The sequence below is a fragment of the Corythoichthys intestinalis genome, chromosome 2 (genome assembly GCF_030265065.1).
Source record: "Corythoichthys intestinalis isolate RoL2023-P3 chromosome 2, ASM3026506v1, whole genome shotgun sequence".
Classification (NCBI taxonomy): Eukaryota; Metazoa; Chordata; class Actinopteri; order Syngnathiformes; family Syngnathidae; genus Corythoichthys; species Corythoichthys intestinalis.
In genome coordinates this window covers 63,820,232-63,837,415 of record NC_080396.1, presented here as the reverse complement: position 1 = coordinate 63,837,415, position 17,184 = coordinate 63,820,232, and the positions used below count along the sequence as shown (strand labels likewise).

General features: G+C 38.0%; 1 protein-coding gene across 1 annotated transcript in view; it reads left to right on the top strand.

The window, feature by feature from the left end:
* The window catches only part of tmem240a (transmembrane protein 240a), a 38,791-nt gene that overhangs the window by 11,175 nt on the left and 10,432 nt on the right, over positions 1-17,184 (top strand). Inside the window, exon 3 of the mRNA XM_057856204.1 lies at positions 4,240-4,448. Coding sequence (XP_057712187.1) covers positions 4,240-4,448 — 209 coding nt within the window. The remainder of the gene's footprint in view (positions 1-4,239; positions 4,449-17,184) is intronic.

Below are 17,184 nucleotides of genomic sequence, written 5' to 3'. Positions count from 1 at the left end.
TAGTACGGGTTGACACTGTTGTACCCTCGGACTGCAGGACAGCTTTAACTTGGTTAGATGTTAGTTGAGGTTCTTTATCCACCATACGCACAATCTTTCGTTGAAACCTCTCGTCAATTTTTCTTTCCTATCCAGAGCTAGGGAGGTTAGCCAGAGTGCCATGGGCTTTACGCTTATTGATGACACTGCGTACGGCAGACACATTCAGGTCTTGTCAGGTCAGATTTTGTAGTCTTGAGATTGCCTCACAATTTTGCTTCTCAAGTCCTCAGTTCTTTGGGCTTCTTTCTTTTCTCCATCCTCAATGTGGTACACACAAGGACACAGGACAGAGGTTGAGTAAACGTTAATCCATTTCAACTGGCTGCAAGTGTGATTTAGTTTTTGTCACCACCTGTTATGTGCCACAGTTAACTAACAGGCGCTGTTAATTACACACATTCGAGAATAATCACATGATTTTTCAAAGGGTGCCAATACTTTTGTCCGGCCCATTTTTGGAGTTTTATGTAAAATGATAATGATTTAATTTGTTCCCCCATTCTCCTTTGTGTTTTTTTCATTGCAAGCAAAATAAATGAAGATTTTGCTACCAAAGCATTTGTAATTGCAATCATTTTTGGGGAGAAATTGAGCGGGTGCCAATACTTTTGGCAAGCAGTGTAGAGTCCTTCGCTGAACACCTCAGACTTACTCACGATTGAACCCAGGTTAAGAATTACTTCCCTAGGATAAAATGGAATCAGGGCAGACTTTGAATCGGACTGAAATTGGTGATTTACATCACTAGCATTTCGTCTGTAAATTTTCACGTGTGCCCGTACACAAGCTGCGCTGATTTTTCTTTCACTTTTGCTTCGCAGATCGTTCTATAAAATTCCCAAACTTGAAAACACACTTGTGTCACATTTTATGCACGGTTGCAGTCTATGAAAACAGGTCCAATGTAGTTGCATGGATGTTTTATTTACTGAATAAATGTTTCTCCCATGCTTGCGTGTTTTTCTCCAGGCACTTTTGTTTGCTCATTAGTTTAATTGAGGAGTTAGAAATTGTGCTTCAGAGTGAAAGGTTGTTGGTCTATGTGTGTCTTGCCATTAAATGGTTACCCATCAGTGCCTATGTAGCTGACTTCTCGAAATTAGCTATAACAAAAAAACAAAAACAAAAAAAACAAAAAACCCTGCTACCCTGAAGAGTAATGCCTGGATGAATAGGTTTTAAAAATTACTTACATTTCCTGGGATGAAGCGTTTTTTTTCTGGGCTACAGAGGTACTAACATGTTGCTAACATCTGTATGGATTCTACTTCAGTACCTATACTTTCGAAATTAATTGGTTCTGGAAGTAGTTTCGTAAAACAAGGGCGTAGGTTTGCATAGGGACGGTAGGGACATAACACTCCCAACTTTTCCTGATGCTCAAATTGTCCCCACCAATTTTTAAGCAACCTTATATGCATTACATAATGACTTCAGTTATATAGGTATTTTAGATTGTCTCCCCATATGTTGTGAGGATAGAATTGACCCTACCATTATTAAGTGAATTATTTTCATTATGTTTAGACTTCCTTTTCCCCATTTTCACTGCTGAGTGTACCCTTCAAATACACATTTGATTGGCTGATAATTTGACCCCCCCCCCCCCCCACACACACACACTCACAGCCCCAACCCCATGCTCCCTCCTCGTCCCCCATCGAAGAGGAGGGATATTAGAAGGTTTTTTTTTGCTTTTTTTTTTTCCGGCCAGCAGCAGCTGCAGCTACTGTAAGTAATGTAAAAAGACGTCGAAGTTGTGGAGGTGGGGAACACACCACTAATTTTGCCACTGAAAATCCGACCTGTATCAGCGTTAGCATAACTTTAAACTGTGTGAATTTGCTAACCTGCAAAACTTGAGTCGGAAGCTGCTTAGAGATAAGTGTCCTACTGTATGTGTTTTCTACTGTTAACGTTAATTAAACTGTGAGAAATGCACTGAACCAAAGTTTATCCCTTTCTCCCTAATTTTCATTTTTATTTTATTTATGTGGTTTTAAAGCAGCCCAAAGGAGCTTTCATTTTTTGTTGAGTTTGGCTGTGATTGAGGTAAAAAGCAGTAGTGTCTTACCTGAAGGAAAGCTGAATTTTTATTTATTTTTGTTACTCACTAAGAGTTTTTTTCAGTTATATTGAATTTATATATTGATATATCATATGTATGTTATATTAATTTCTCAACAATGTTGAGTGGTCTTAAGACAAATGTTTATTCTTTGCATTCCTGGATAGTTAAGAGATTATTAACAAGTTTAAATTTGTTATGTATTTTAATATAATTTCAGGTATGTTTAAATATTGAAATATAAATTTGCTAATTAAATCCAGACAGTTATTCTGGAAGTTTTCAAACTGTTTCTTTAGTAGTTTTTGGAAACAAAGGTTTGAATCGAACAGTGTATCACCTGAACCAATGCATATCAAAGTATAAGTCAAAACAGATGTATTTTGCATGGATCATTTAGCCTATCAATTAATTAGATTCATATTCGTGAGAAACGTAGCCCTGACACCCATTCGCCCAATTTATGTGGTCTTATTAATGTCCTGTCCCCAGTAAAATGTGTACATGCAGGTTATACTGTTATATTGTCGCTATCAATGATGAGACCAAACCTACGCCCTTGTCGTAAACTGAAAAATCCGTAAGTAGAGACGCGTTTTCCATGTAAATGCCCTAATTTGTTCCAAGCCCCCCAAAGTCAGACATAAGTCTTTTATAAAGCGTAAAAATGCATCAAAACATGTAATAAATACATGTTACAATTTGATTATTGCACAATAAACATAAAATCATAGTTGTGCATAATGTAAAAAAAAACAGAGTAAAGAGTAAAAGTTAATATACTCATGTAAAGCTGTTGGAACACGAGGTGCGAATGAAGAGGACGCTGGGATACACATATACAGTAGAGGTCCCTCTTAGCCAATTGGATGCCAGGCAGATGCTTGGCAACAGCCAATGGCAGAGCAGCTATAAGTATGTTACGTTCAGTCAACTCTCGGAGCTACGAATAGCAGCACCCCACACTGTCGTATCCTGAAATTTCTTTCATAACAAGAGGCAATATTTTTCCATTAAGTCGTGTCATAACCCTGAAAATTTTGTTTATGTAGAGACGTTCGTAAGTAGAGGTACCACTGTATTCACACTTTTAAAAATCTCATTGGAAAACTTATGCTCCCAAAAACGTATAAATACGTTCTATTTGTAATTGTTTCAGTGTCCCAAAGACGTATTTATGTCTTTTATTTTTTTATTTTTTTACAAGAGACATCTCTGGGTTCTGATTCAATTTAGCTCCATAGCACAAAGCTGAAAATCCAGTTTAAAGCAATAAAACTGGCCACTAGAGTGCATGTGGTTTGACCCGCAACCCGATTCAACGGCAATGAATGGCCGGGCCGCTGGCGGAAGACGACCGAATGGCGTCCAGGATGCCAGGTGGCGGACGACCGAGCAGAACAACCTAGAGGACGCCCGGGATGCCAGGCGCTGGATGACTGAGCAGAACGACCGGGACCACCAGTGCAGCGGACGATGCCGTTGAGTCCGTGCTGCTCGCCGAGCAGACCTTGCAGAGACTCAAAAAAATTCATCTTTATGAAACAGGCGGCGATGAGGGAAAAGTTCACTCGGCTGTTGTGGCCACAACAGCGTCATCTCTCAGTTAGTTATGTGTAAATAGATTGTTACTTTGCTATCAAAAGCTCTTTTTGTCTTGTTGTTTATGTTATTTTGTAAAAGGAAAACATTATTCAGATGTTTGGGATGTAACTAAGGCAAAAAATAACCGTGTTAAAGTCAAAGGTATGTTTGAAATGTATGCTTTCACAAAAAGCTCAATTTCTCAGTTTGGAAAGTTTGAAAAATTGCTCAAACTAAGCTATTTTCTAATGCTGATTTCTAAAGAATGAAAAAAGATTTGAACTTACGTTTTTTTCCTGCTGAAAGAAGGGAGTCTAATCTCTCTTTTGGTGGGTTCCATGTTTATATAGCAACAGAACAGAATTTTCTGTGGGCCTTGCAAAATCAGTCAAAATCCAGTAAAACGGCCAGGAGCGATGGGGGTTGCACCGGTGAAAATGGCTGGGAGTGAATGAGTTAAAAGAACACTGGGTGTGACTTTTTCACCACAAATGTAGACCGCACACAATATATATACTGTAACAGGTGTCTATCTTTTTCTGCAGACATCATGTCCACTACGTAATTCCATACGATGGGGACCATTCCCTGGTGGACTCTTCAGAGAACTACTTTGTGAGTGACAGTGTGACCAAGCAGGAGATGGACTTGATGCTGGGCCTGTTACTAGGCTTCTGCATCAGCTGGCTCTTACTGTGGTTGGATGGCGTCCTGCACTGCGCCGTCAGGGCCTGGAGGTCGAGCCGCTACTATGGTAAGATGCCCTTTGGTGTACTCCTACTGCAGACAGTCTGACATTTGATATTTTCAAATAATGGAAATGGAGGTCGAACACAATTCACTGTGACACTTGCATGAACTTCAAACAAATGTTCCCCATAGGTAATAATGGAAATAGAACTCATTTTTTCAGTCTTTAGTGAAGTGAGTGTTTTTTAGCAACATTTTGGTTTCATGCCTCGGTGTTACAGATGCATTATTTGCCCACAGGATACTGACTGAGAAGCAGAGAGAAGGTCAGAAAGAGCTCGATTGTGTCTTTCAAGATCTAACGAAAGCCTATGTCAAGGTAGCCAGAGAGTAATAGTGGTGCTGCATGAGAAAGTCTGGACTGGCAGAGAAGTGCAGGACATGTACAAGTGCATCAGAATGGAAAGGAACTGTGCTGGAGGTGTAACAGAGGAGTTCAAGGTAGAAGTGGGGTTGCATCAGGGATCAGCTCTGAGCCCATTCCTGTTTGCAGTGGTGATGGATAGGCTGACAGATGAAGTCAGACTGGAATCCCCATTGACCATGACATTTTCAGATGACATGCAGGAGGAGGAAGATTTAGGTGGTGGCATGCATTGGAAAGGAGAGGAATGAAGATTAGCCAAATAAAAGGGAATATTTGTGCATTAATGAGAGGTGTAGATAAGAAAGATTTAATTAACAATTTATAGTCTGAAGCATTTTTCTTTAACACTAACCTACTCTTCTCATCCTCTCAGGACAAGCATTGAGCGACATGTCAGATGTGACATTTTCTATTCTTGAAGGGTTGAGAGGATACTGAAAACCAGTTAGGGCTCACACATGTAGAGAGAATTGACATTTTATCTTGGTGATGATCTGATGTCATAACAGTAGGTCACTCATCTGGACAACCTAGTCAGCTCCAATACTGCTCACGATACACTTTGTAAGGTGCATCCCACTTTCCAACAAATTTATGTGACCCGTGCACTTTTTGTCTCAATATCTACCGTAATTTTAAACTATAAACTAGGGCTGTCAAACGATTAAAATTTTAATCGAGTTAATCACAGCTTAAAAATTAATTAATCGTAATTAATTGCAATTCAAACCGTCTATAAAATATGCCCTATTTTTGGTAAATTATTGTTGGAATGGAAAGATAAGACACAAGACTGATATATACATTCAACATACTGTACATAAGTAATGTATTTGTTTATTATACCAATAAATCAACAAGATGGCATTAACATTAACATTCTGTTGAAGCAATCCATGGATAGAAAGACTTGTAGTTCTTAAAAGATAAATGTTAGTACAAGTTATAGAAATTTAATATTAAAACCCCTCTTAATGTTTACGTTTTAATAAAATTTGTAAAATTTTCAATCAAAAAATAAACTAGTAGCTCGCTATTGTTGATGTCAATAATTACATAATGCTCATGGTGCTTAAACCCATAAAATCAGTCACACACAAGCGCCAGCAGAGGGCGACAAATCACCAAAAAACCCACAAGAAGTGGACATGACACCCTGCTGTCCTTTTAATCTGTTTGAGCGGGGCATGTGCGTTAATTGCGTCAAATATTTTAACGTGATTAATTAAAAAAATTAATTATCGCCCATTAACGCGATAATTTTGACAGCCCTACTATAAAATATAAAAGCATAAAACTATGAGGCGCGCCTGACTGTAAGCCGCCACTCACCAAATTTGACACGAAAACGGCATTCATTCATAGATAAGCCGCATTGGACTATAAGCCACTGCTGTCCTCACTGTATTATGTAATATTTACACCAAAAGATATTAAGCAGGAACACTTGACAACGGCATCATACGACTGTCATAAGACCAAATGAACCACCATGAAGCTTCAAATCAATTGGCTGCAAAGCTTAATTGCTTCAACAAGCTCCATTTAGCCATCAGTGCTCCCTTTGGGGAGACAGTCAACCTCTGCTGCCACCTGCTGTCAACACTGTTGTTTTCCAACATGCCTCCTAACATACATTGCAGCGTTACAGATGTAAATAATCAAAATTCATGTTCTGTGATAATTATTTCTTCAGTTACTGTTGAAGTTGTTTCATTACTTGCTAGTTATGGTATTTGATAACACTTTATTTGACAGTGGCGCCATAAGACTGTCACCAGACAATCATAATTATGACATGACACTGTCATGAGCATTAATGGATGTGTATAACAGATGTCATTTAGTGTTATCCGGCAAATTATTTCACTCTTGAATGGATGTAAAAGATCCGAGCTGCACATAGAGTTAGTGACATAATTTGCTGGATGACACCTAATGACATCTGTCATAAGTAGTGAGTAATGCCCATGATAGTATCTTGTCTTAATTATGATGGTGTTTTGACAGTCTTATGACGCCACTGTCAAATAAAATATTACCTATTAACCCTTTAAGGTCTGGGCCTATTTTGTCTGATTTTGCATGCCTTTGAAGTTGCCTTTATATTTCAAAGACAGAATTGTTTACGATGGCCTGGTTTGGTCCCTTTTTTTGTGACACCTTGAACTTCATGTCCAAACTGTTGTTTCCTTCACTGACCAATTATAAATCATAATTTTGGGCCCAAAAAGACCAAAAATTCCAAAATCGTTTTGTCAAAATTTTTAATATTGATGTCCAATTGACAACCAAACATGCGTAACGAACCGTTTTGAAACTTTGTAATATTTATTCAACATGTTAGGATGAACATTCAACCAAAAAAATTTAGAATAAATAGTCTTTTATTTGACAATTCAACATAAACAACACGTATAGCCATAGGCGTTTTTTGCATTTATACATGCTCTAGTCAAAACAGGTTATATACAGCAGACCAAACAGTGAAGAACAGTGAAAAAATATACCATCTAACACAAAAAGTGTTTAGAGGCCATCTCTTTATGAGTTTAGGTATTGCGGCCCATCACCTGATGAAAACTATGTACACACAATCAAGCTTCTTGAACACACATTTATATACACAAATTGAGAAGACTGATTGTGGGAAAAAAATATATATATAACATTGGGGAAAAAAGTATTTTCAAAAATATTTACAATAAACAAGTTAAATTTTTTTCAGGCATGCCACTCCGAAAAGCAGTTTCGTCCTGGAATTAGACACAGGGCTACATCACAGCCCACACTTCCATGGGGTGTCGGTCCTCTTTCCACCCTTCCATTTTCATTTCACTTTACTTTCATTGTCACTATAAATGTACATGAAACAAAAGTCAGTATTTATGAAAATAATAAAGTATAAAATAAAAATATATACAGCAATAAATAATAATGGAAATCTATATGTATGACAATAGAAAGAATACCGTAGCTGAATATGTGCTACATCCCTAATCTTCATATAGAAAGAAGACCACAAATTATACTTTGATCTGATATGCACATTTTATTATTACATACACAAACACGCACTTATATTGCATCAAAATTAACTTTGTCTTGCAATATCAAAAGAAACTTTTACAGCATTAAAAAAGTGAGTTGGCTTACCTCTGCTCGTCGATGGCGTCACCCACGTGTTCAAATCCGTCACTATCTTCACTCGAGGACTCTTCCGAAGAAGACGATGATGACGAATTTGGACCACCCTCTTCCTCAAGTTGATCAAAAAGCACAATTGCTTGCGCTAAATTTAGTTTTCCGTTCATCCTCAAAGTCACACAAAGTCGCTCGCCCGCTTGCTTGATTCAAACGGCCGTCGCTCGCCCGTCGCTGCGTCAGAACACTCCTGCCTCTCGTTCGGTGGAACCTCGCACGGCAGTTATATTTATTAAAAAAAAAACGCATTTTGTGCTTCCACTGTGACTTCGAAAGGGTTCGTTTGATTTGTGTTTTTTTCATGGAGCTTCCGTTTTGAAAAAGGACAAGAAATTATGGAAATATAGACATAAACAAATGATCCATGCAGCGTTTTAATGTTTTTTTGAGAAGACAATAAAACTATAAAACTTAAATGACAATATCTCACGTTTTAGTTGGTCGATTGACTTCAAATAACAACGAGAGTAAACCGCAACTTCCGCACTTTAAAACGAGACCAACCAACGGCATGTGGGTGACGTAATTAAAACGCGAGGGTGCTTCAAAGACGACGTGCGCTGAGGACGCGCCGGCGCGTCCTTCGACTCTCAAGGGTTAACACCCCCCCCCAAAAAAAATCAACAAATAAGCCACACTGGACTATAAGCCGCAGGATTCAAAATTAAGGAAAAAAGTAGCGGTTTACAGTCTGAAAATTAGGGTACATAGTGTACATTAAGTCATCGGTGCCCATTTTAATGAGACGAAATATAAAAAAACATTGAACACGTACTGTATATGACAAATGGATTGAAATAGGAGTAAATTCGAATACGTTAAAAGCCCATTTTCAATTTATTCATCCACGCATTGTGAATTCATACATTTTGACTACCGCTTTTCCTGGAGTCTCTCCTAGTTGCTGCCAAGCAAAAAGCAGACTAAACTCTTGACTGTCAATCAAACATAGGGCACATCAAGAGGCAGACAACCATTCACACTCACATTCAGACTGACGTTGAGTGGCAAATAAACCCAAACTGCATGTTGAAAACCACTATACTATCAGTGACAGTCCAGTACCCCACAGCACTTACAGTACAGTATTATTTGACTGCATTGTGACTCCTTGTAATCGTTTTACTGAGGTCAGCTGGGATAGGCTCCAGCTCCCCACAGCCATGAACAGGATAAACAGTATAAACTGTTGACAAAATGGATGGTTGTTCCGAATCCTTTAATGCCACAATATTAAAATCACTGTATTTGTTGTTCTCCTAAAAGTTACAATTATGTAAGATACTGACTTAAGTCATTAAAACACTGTACTTTTTAATCCACGTCGTGTTACTACTACGATCACGTCGCAATTATATAGTAGAATCCACTAGGGAGCCAACCTTTGTCAGCGCCACCCTTTTTTTTCTTGTTCCCCATTTTTCCTTGTGTACATATGAAAACTGTAAACCAGCTTTCTGGATTTAGCTTCTTTTGGAGTTCCACCACACTACTCGCTTTATAGTGGATAATGGCACACTTTCAATATCTTCAGTTAGCATCTTCGTGTTGATGTGTTCCTTGTTTTCTTGGGTTGATTTTGGGCCAAAATGCGTTCATCTTTGGGAAACAGAATCCATCTCCCTCTTCAGTGGTATGAATGATGTCTGGACATTTCCCTGGAGTTTAATGGTTTGACCACATGGATGGTATGTGGTATGGTATATAACTATATTTTTCGGACTATAAATCGCACCCGAGTATCAGCCGCAGCAGCTAAAATGCACAATGAAGAAGGAAAAAACATACAATGGTATGAAGAAGTATCTGAACCTTTTGGAATTTCTCAAATTTCTGCATGAAATCACTATCAAATGTGATCTAAACTTTTTCAAAATTACACAGATGAAAAAACAGTGTATGCTTTAACTAATACCACCCAAACATTTACAGGTTTTCATATTTTAATGAGGATAGTATGCAAACAATGACAGAAGGGGGAAAAATAAGAAAGTGAACCATCACATTTAATATTTTGTGGGCCTCCCTTTGGTAGCAATAACTTCAACCAGACGCTTCCTGTAGCTGTAGATCAGTCTTGCACATCGATCAGGACTAATCTTGGCCCATTCTTCTCTAGAAAACTGTCGTAGTTCAGTCAGATTCCTGGGATGTCTGGCATGAATCGCTGTCTTTAGGTCATGCCACAGCATCTCAATATGGTTCAAGTCTGGACTTTGACTTGGCCACTCCAGAACGTGTATTTTGTTCTTCTGAAACCCTTCTGAAGTTGATTTACTTCTGTGTTTTGAATCATTGTCTTGTTGTAGCATCCATCCTCTTTTTAGCTTCAACTGTCTGACAGACGGCCTCAGATTTTCCTGCAAAACATCCTGATAAACGTTTGAATTCATTCCTCCATTAATGATTGCAAGTTATCCAGGCCTTGAGGTAGCAAAACGGCCTCAAATCATGGTGCTCCGTCCACCATGCTTCATGGTGGGGATGAGATGTTGATGTTGGTGAGCTGTTCCATTTTTCCTCCACACATGACATTGTGTGTTAATTCCAAACAATTCAACTTTGGTTTCATCAGTCCACAAAATATTTTGCCAAAACTTCTGTGGAGTGTCCAAGTGATTTTTACGTACATTAAACGAGCAACAATGTTTTTTTTAGACAGCAGTGGCTTCCTCCATGGATTCCTCCCATTAACACCATTCTTGGCCACAGTTTTACATATTGTTGATGTGTGCACAGAGATATTTGATTGTGCCAGTTATTTCTGTAAGTCTTTAGCAGACACTATTGGGTTCTTTTTTACCTCTCTGAGTATTCTGCGCCTAACTATTGGCGTCGTCTTTGGTGGACGGCCACTCCTTGGGAGAGAAGCAACAGTGCCAAACTTTCTCCATTTGTAGACAACGTCTCTGACTGTCGATTGATGAACATCCAGACTTTTAGAGATGGTTTTGTATCTTTTCCCAGATTTATACAAATCAACAATCCTTGATGGCAAGTCTTCAGACAGCTCTTTTGAGTGAGCCATGATACACATTTGACAATGCTTCTCATCAAGACAATTCCTACCCGGTGTGTGTTTTATAGTGGCCAGGACAGCTTTAAATCACTCATCAGTTATTGGACACACACTTGACTTAAAGTGTTTGGTAAAAATTGGTGTCATTTGCTTTTTAAGTCTCCTTAGGCAGAGGGTTCATTTACTTATTTTCCCCCTTCTGTCATTGTTTGCATGCTATCCTCATTAAAATATGAAAACCTTTCAATGTTTGGGTGGTTTTAGTTAAAGCAGAAACTGTTTTTTCATCTGTGTAATTTTGACAAAGATGAGATCACATTTGATGGTGATTTTATGCAGAAATGTGAGAAATTCTAAAAGGTTCAGATACTTTTTCATACCATTGTTTATTGAGTACTGGCCGAAAGTTTGGACACGCCTTCTCTTCCGCGTGTTTTCTTTAATTTCATGACCATTTACATTGTAGAATAGAATAGAATAGAGTACCCCTTTATGTTAAATTTGGAACTCACAGCACCACTACTTAATTCCCTTATGTAATGTAACATATTTTTGTATTTTAAGTACATTTTATGTTCAATTTTCACACTACTTTCTGTAGGCGACAAAACTTTTGTCTTGCCAAAATTTTACCTTTATGTTTTCATTAAATGATAAATCTTTTTTCAGTGAAACAAATATATTTTTGTACATTCAACATCATTTGAGAGGGTCTTAGGTTTAATATTAGCCATTTCTGAAACCAATTGAATAATTAAAAGTCAGGTTATGAGCAATTGTTTCTACAAAATGGATAAGCGACAAGACTTTTGTCAGGGACTGTATAGACCCCAATCACCAACGTCACACAATCACGTGATCGCTGCATTGTGCCGCCATATTGTCCGTCATTGTGTGTCCGTATTCTCAATGGTCTCAATTTACCGTGCAATTTATAGTGCAATTCATGGAAGCCATGAATTCATGTTTTCTGACGCTGAAAACTCATTGGATGTGTTGCATAAAAGGCGTTATGTGGAAAAGCTTCGGTTGATCCATTCACCAGATCCATATTTGATGCCTAAATCGATATTTTTCGACCCGCTGTCTTCGCCGTCTCTGCCTGACATCTGCTACCCTGATATCTACAACTATCTTGTCCACAGAAACTCAGCCTATTCTCACGAAACTTTGAAAAACTTTAAGAGCAGCACTCTAAGCAACATTACCCCGTGTGACCCTTTACTTCCAATTTTCTAAAATGGCTACAATCAATGAAAAAAAAAAGTTGACTGCGATGGCCGACGCTTCAAGGATAGGTGGATATTGGACTATTTCTTCAATAAAACACGCAACAACTGTGTCTGCCTCATTTGCAAAGAGACAGTCGCTGTTTTCAAAGAGTTCGATGTGACGCGATATTACCAAACAAGACACGCTGACATGTACGACAACATTACAGAGAAGATACACAGCGAGAAATTATAGCAACTTGAAGCTAGTTTAATTTCGCAGCAGTATTTCGCAAGAGCCCGAGTGTCGAAAGAGAACGCCACAAAGGCGAGATTGTTGAAATTATCAATTTAAAAAAATAAATAAATAAAGCAAATGTGACACACAGAAGGGCTTGCTAAAATTTGTTTGAATATATTGTTCTACGTAAATCAGCCAAGGTAGCCCCCCACATTTTTACCACATCAAATCTGGCCCCCTTAGCAAAAAGTTTGGACACCCCTGTTTAACTGATGATCCGTAGAGGAGGCCAGCTTCTTTCACTTGGTACCAGCTAAATATTATTCAAAAAATAATGATGGCGGAAGAAATAAACATCTTGAATTTGAAACTGTATGTTGTCGGCGATTAGCCTCGCAATGATCTTAATTGTGGTTGTCAGCCCAAAACCCTCTAAATATATATTAAATGCATCTTACCAGGTATAAAATGACTACTACATAGTCTGTGGTGATCGTTTGGTGCCCAGTTTTCTCGTTGAATTGCAGCAGTCCATCTCGCTCTCCTCTTCGGGTCTCTCGGAATACGGTAGAACTTCAAGTCCAAACGCCACACACGCCTTCACCATTTTGATTATTAATGTTAACAAGCAGAAAAACACGCCGCAATAGGAGGCATGTACGTAGCGGTAATGTGTAAACACGACGAGCTGACGGACAATATGGCGGCTCCAGTCGGGGGGTGGAGTTGTGACGTCATGTGATTAGGGTCTATATATTATTCTGGTATCTTTGAAGTAGCCACCCTTTGCTCTGAATACTTTTTTGCACACTCTTGCCATTCTCTTGATGATCTTCAAGAGGGAGTCACCCCAATTATTATTATTATTTGTTTATTTGTTTACATATGCCTTTAAGGGTTGATTAGTATTGCTTTATCAATGAGGTTGGGACCTTCATTTGTGTTGCATTGAGGTGTGTCCAAAAATTTGACCTGTACTGTAAATTACACTGTAGTAAAAGTCGAATTTTGGGGAGGTCTATTCATTTAATCAGAGTCTAAGCACAAACATACATAGTAGTAATAAAACTGAGAACAAAGTGCTAAATAGGTATCTGTTGACATATTAGACATTATTGAGATAACGATAAGCAAAACAAACTCTCTATCTCAATCCGAACCACTACCAAATCCACTCAATCTTCATCTTCAGTATTACGTGCCCTCGACAATAAGTATCAACATATAAATCGGGCCTAAGTATAAGTCGCAGGCCCAGCCAAACTATGAAAAAGAGTGTGACTTATAGTCCAGTTTGCATCATCTAAATTTTCTGATGCCATATGCTTGCATCCAATTAATGCTTGATAGTTGTACCCTTACTTTTTTCTCTCATTGCTCTTCAGTGTGATCTGTATGATTACACAATAGCCAGTGAGCTGGATTATAAAACATCCAGAATGTTCTTATGCTGGAGCGACCATCTGCTTTTGCATCTAAAATTGGAATGTGTTCAGTCTTTTGGCACAAATTAGTCGAAAGTTCCAGAAAAACTAGAGAATGACTTAACATTCCGTGCAAGCTGTGGCTTTAGTTTCTCAATTTTTAAAGATAATGGAAAGTTCGGTGAGACTTATTGACCTCTGAATTATTTTGTTTTATTGGTATTTCCAACCAATAAATCTGCCTTAATGAAGTATTTTGTTAAAAGACTACGTTATACCATAGACTTCATAATGTATGGACGGGACGCGGGGCCGATTAAAAGCCTGCATTGCTGGCGTGGCCGTCAAAGCTGCCCGATTGGAATCACAGAGAAAGAGCTTTTTCCGTTGAAACTTCTTGTGAAAAAATGCTTTATAGATATGGACGTAAAACAGTCTTGATTCTAGGTTAAAAGCAAAAAAACGCGCAGTTAGCATTTATTTTACGTAAATAGTACGAATTATGATGCTAGTCAGTAAGCTAATGTAGCGGCAGCATAATGTAACCAAAGAGCTTTTTCCGTTGAAAATTCTTGTGAATAAATGCTTAAATCCCTGAATTGTTTATAGATATGGACGTAAAACAGTCTCGATTCTTCGTTAAAAACAAAAAAAAACGTGCAGTTAGCATTTATTTTACGTAAATATTACGAATTATGATGCTAGTCAGTAAGCAAATGTAGCGGCAGCATTATGTAAACAAAGAGCTTTTTCCGTTGAAAATTCTTGTGAATGAATGCTTAAATCCCTGTATTCTTTATAGATATGGATGTAAAACCGTCTCGATTCTTGGTTTAAAGGGAAAAAGACGTGCAGCTAGCATTTATTTTGCGTAAATATTGCGATAATGTAGCGGCTAATTTCTTCCATTGATTTTTTTCACAATGTTTCAAAATGCATGCATGGTACAAAAAAATATAATAATTACCTTGAATCCTCGAAACAGATCACTCCTGAGACAATCATTCTTGTTTGTATGCGGTGCAGCTTTCGTACTTTTTCAACCTAAATCTGGCATTGGATCGCTGGATATGTCGCTGCGACCGACTGCGAGTAACTGAAGCAGAGTGCGGGATGGCCCCCTATTTGAAGACGTGGCGCAGTGCCTGTTTAATATGACCCGTCAATATAACTAAGAAGCCGATGGTTATACTTTTTTACTACTTATGTAGGTACGATTTAAACATATGAAAGTACAATGCAGATCTGCTTCATGAGGTTGGGTAGTTGAATATCGACTTTTCTGTAGATTTGGCAGGTTATCTCCATGCCTGTGTGGCTTTTCTCTGCATTGTCTTCCTCCTACATCCGTAAAACATCTTAACTTTAGTAAGGACTAAATTGTCCACAGGTGTGCATGTGGGTGCTTGTCTCTTGGAGTCCTGCGATTGGCAGGCGATCAGTTCAGTTCCTGGGAAAGGAACCACAACTTCTTTTGAAAGTTTAGTGATAGATTTCAAGCACACGTAATATTTTACAGTACAGCCAATGGAGAACTATAAATATACATGCAGTGCTACCTTGAGAAAAAAACTGGCCAGACTTTCTGGAGATACAAGCTGTCATTTGATTTCTTTTTTTTTTTTCTCGATTTGAGGTACGAGCCTCATATGTTGGTAGTGAAATCAATTCTGCTCACTTCACAATAAGCAAGAGTAAAAGGAAATACAGGATTAAATAATTAATCAAACTTTTTTTTAAACTTTTCAAATGCCTCTCACAGTTGAGGTTTAATGCTACACTAAATGTGAAAACAATAAAATTTGTATTTTTTGCTTAATTTGTCTCACGAAGAATTAATTTAGCTCAATGCTAAATACAAATATAAAATACAATTGACATGTTAACGATTAGCACTAATCATTACCATTTTGGATACAATGCATATTTGAACATAAACGGTAGAGCAACACATTTAAACAAATAGTTTAACACTACTCTCAGGTGTGAATTTATATCTTAAAAGATAACTTATCATTTGTATTACAGTATCTTACTATGACCTTTTGAGAGGTAGTAGAAGTAGAAGAAGTTGGTTATTCCTTATTTGTGTCTGGATAACTTTATTGGATTATTGACCCCTGTGAAATTGGCCCCCCATCAGACACAAATTTATAGATAAATTATGTCATTCGTTTGTGTTATTGTTTTTGAGGTATTAACAATTCTTTTATAGGTCAATCTTAGGTCAACCAGCTGCCATTTTGATTAAAAATGGTATCAATCGTTTGTGCTATGTTTGTGCTAGCATGTGCTGTAAAAATTTTCGTTTGTGTTCCTATCGTTTTATAGACAAGTTTCTTAGGTACTTATGGTTTACTTCTGCATTTCTGTTCGCAACTTCTGTTTTACAATTTCTCCATCCAAAACAACAGTGGAGCTGAAGTAACATTGCTCATCAAAATCCCTTAAAAAAGACAATTTGGAAATACCGCATCCATCTGCCATCATCATGACAGGGGAGGAAATGTTCATAAAGGCAGATGTGGGACCAAGCTTCTGTCACCACAAAAACCGGGTGTTTTTGTAGCCATGTTGCCACTGTGCTATGGAAGGTATGTTCTTCCTATCCCTGCATTTTCATGTGTCCGGTGCTCAAAAAATACTAAAGCTAAAATCTTGCACGTGAAACAACTTGTTGCCTTTGATATTGTTATTACGAAGATGATTGTAATTATGATGATCTTTAATATTATTTACTCCTACTACTGTACTGCTGTGGCTGCTAGCTTGTTGCTATTCAGTACGTGTAGATGGCAAAATTATGTCAATGCATAGATGCAAGTGTAAGGCTGAGAGGCTGGGACAGACGGTGGCTCGCCTGGGCCGTCAGCTTGATCCCGAGATCCAACTACGAGCTTTTTTAACAGCGGCAACTTTATGATATGCTGAAATTACCGAGTCTGGAGGCCGCCGAGAGTCTGCGTAATGTTGGGTGAAAGTTTGGTGAGGCTCCCTTAGCTCTGCTGTCTGATAACACATTCTCGTGTGCTCAACCTTCGTTAATATTTTTCAAATAATTTTATAAATTGTGACTTATTGACCTGTTTTGAACATGCACCAATCGTTTTAAATAAAACGAGAAATTGAATCATGTTGTCCAACAGTTTTATTGCGACCAATAACTGCAATAAAAAAGAATTACATACCATTTTTGTATATATGTACATACCTTGTAGTATTTCCTTGTAACAACAAAATCCGTGTCAGTCCTTCTTGATTCGGCAAATGTAAT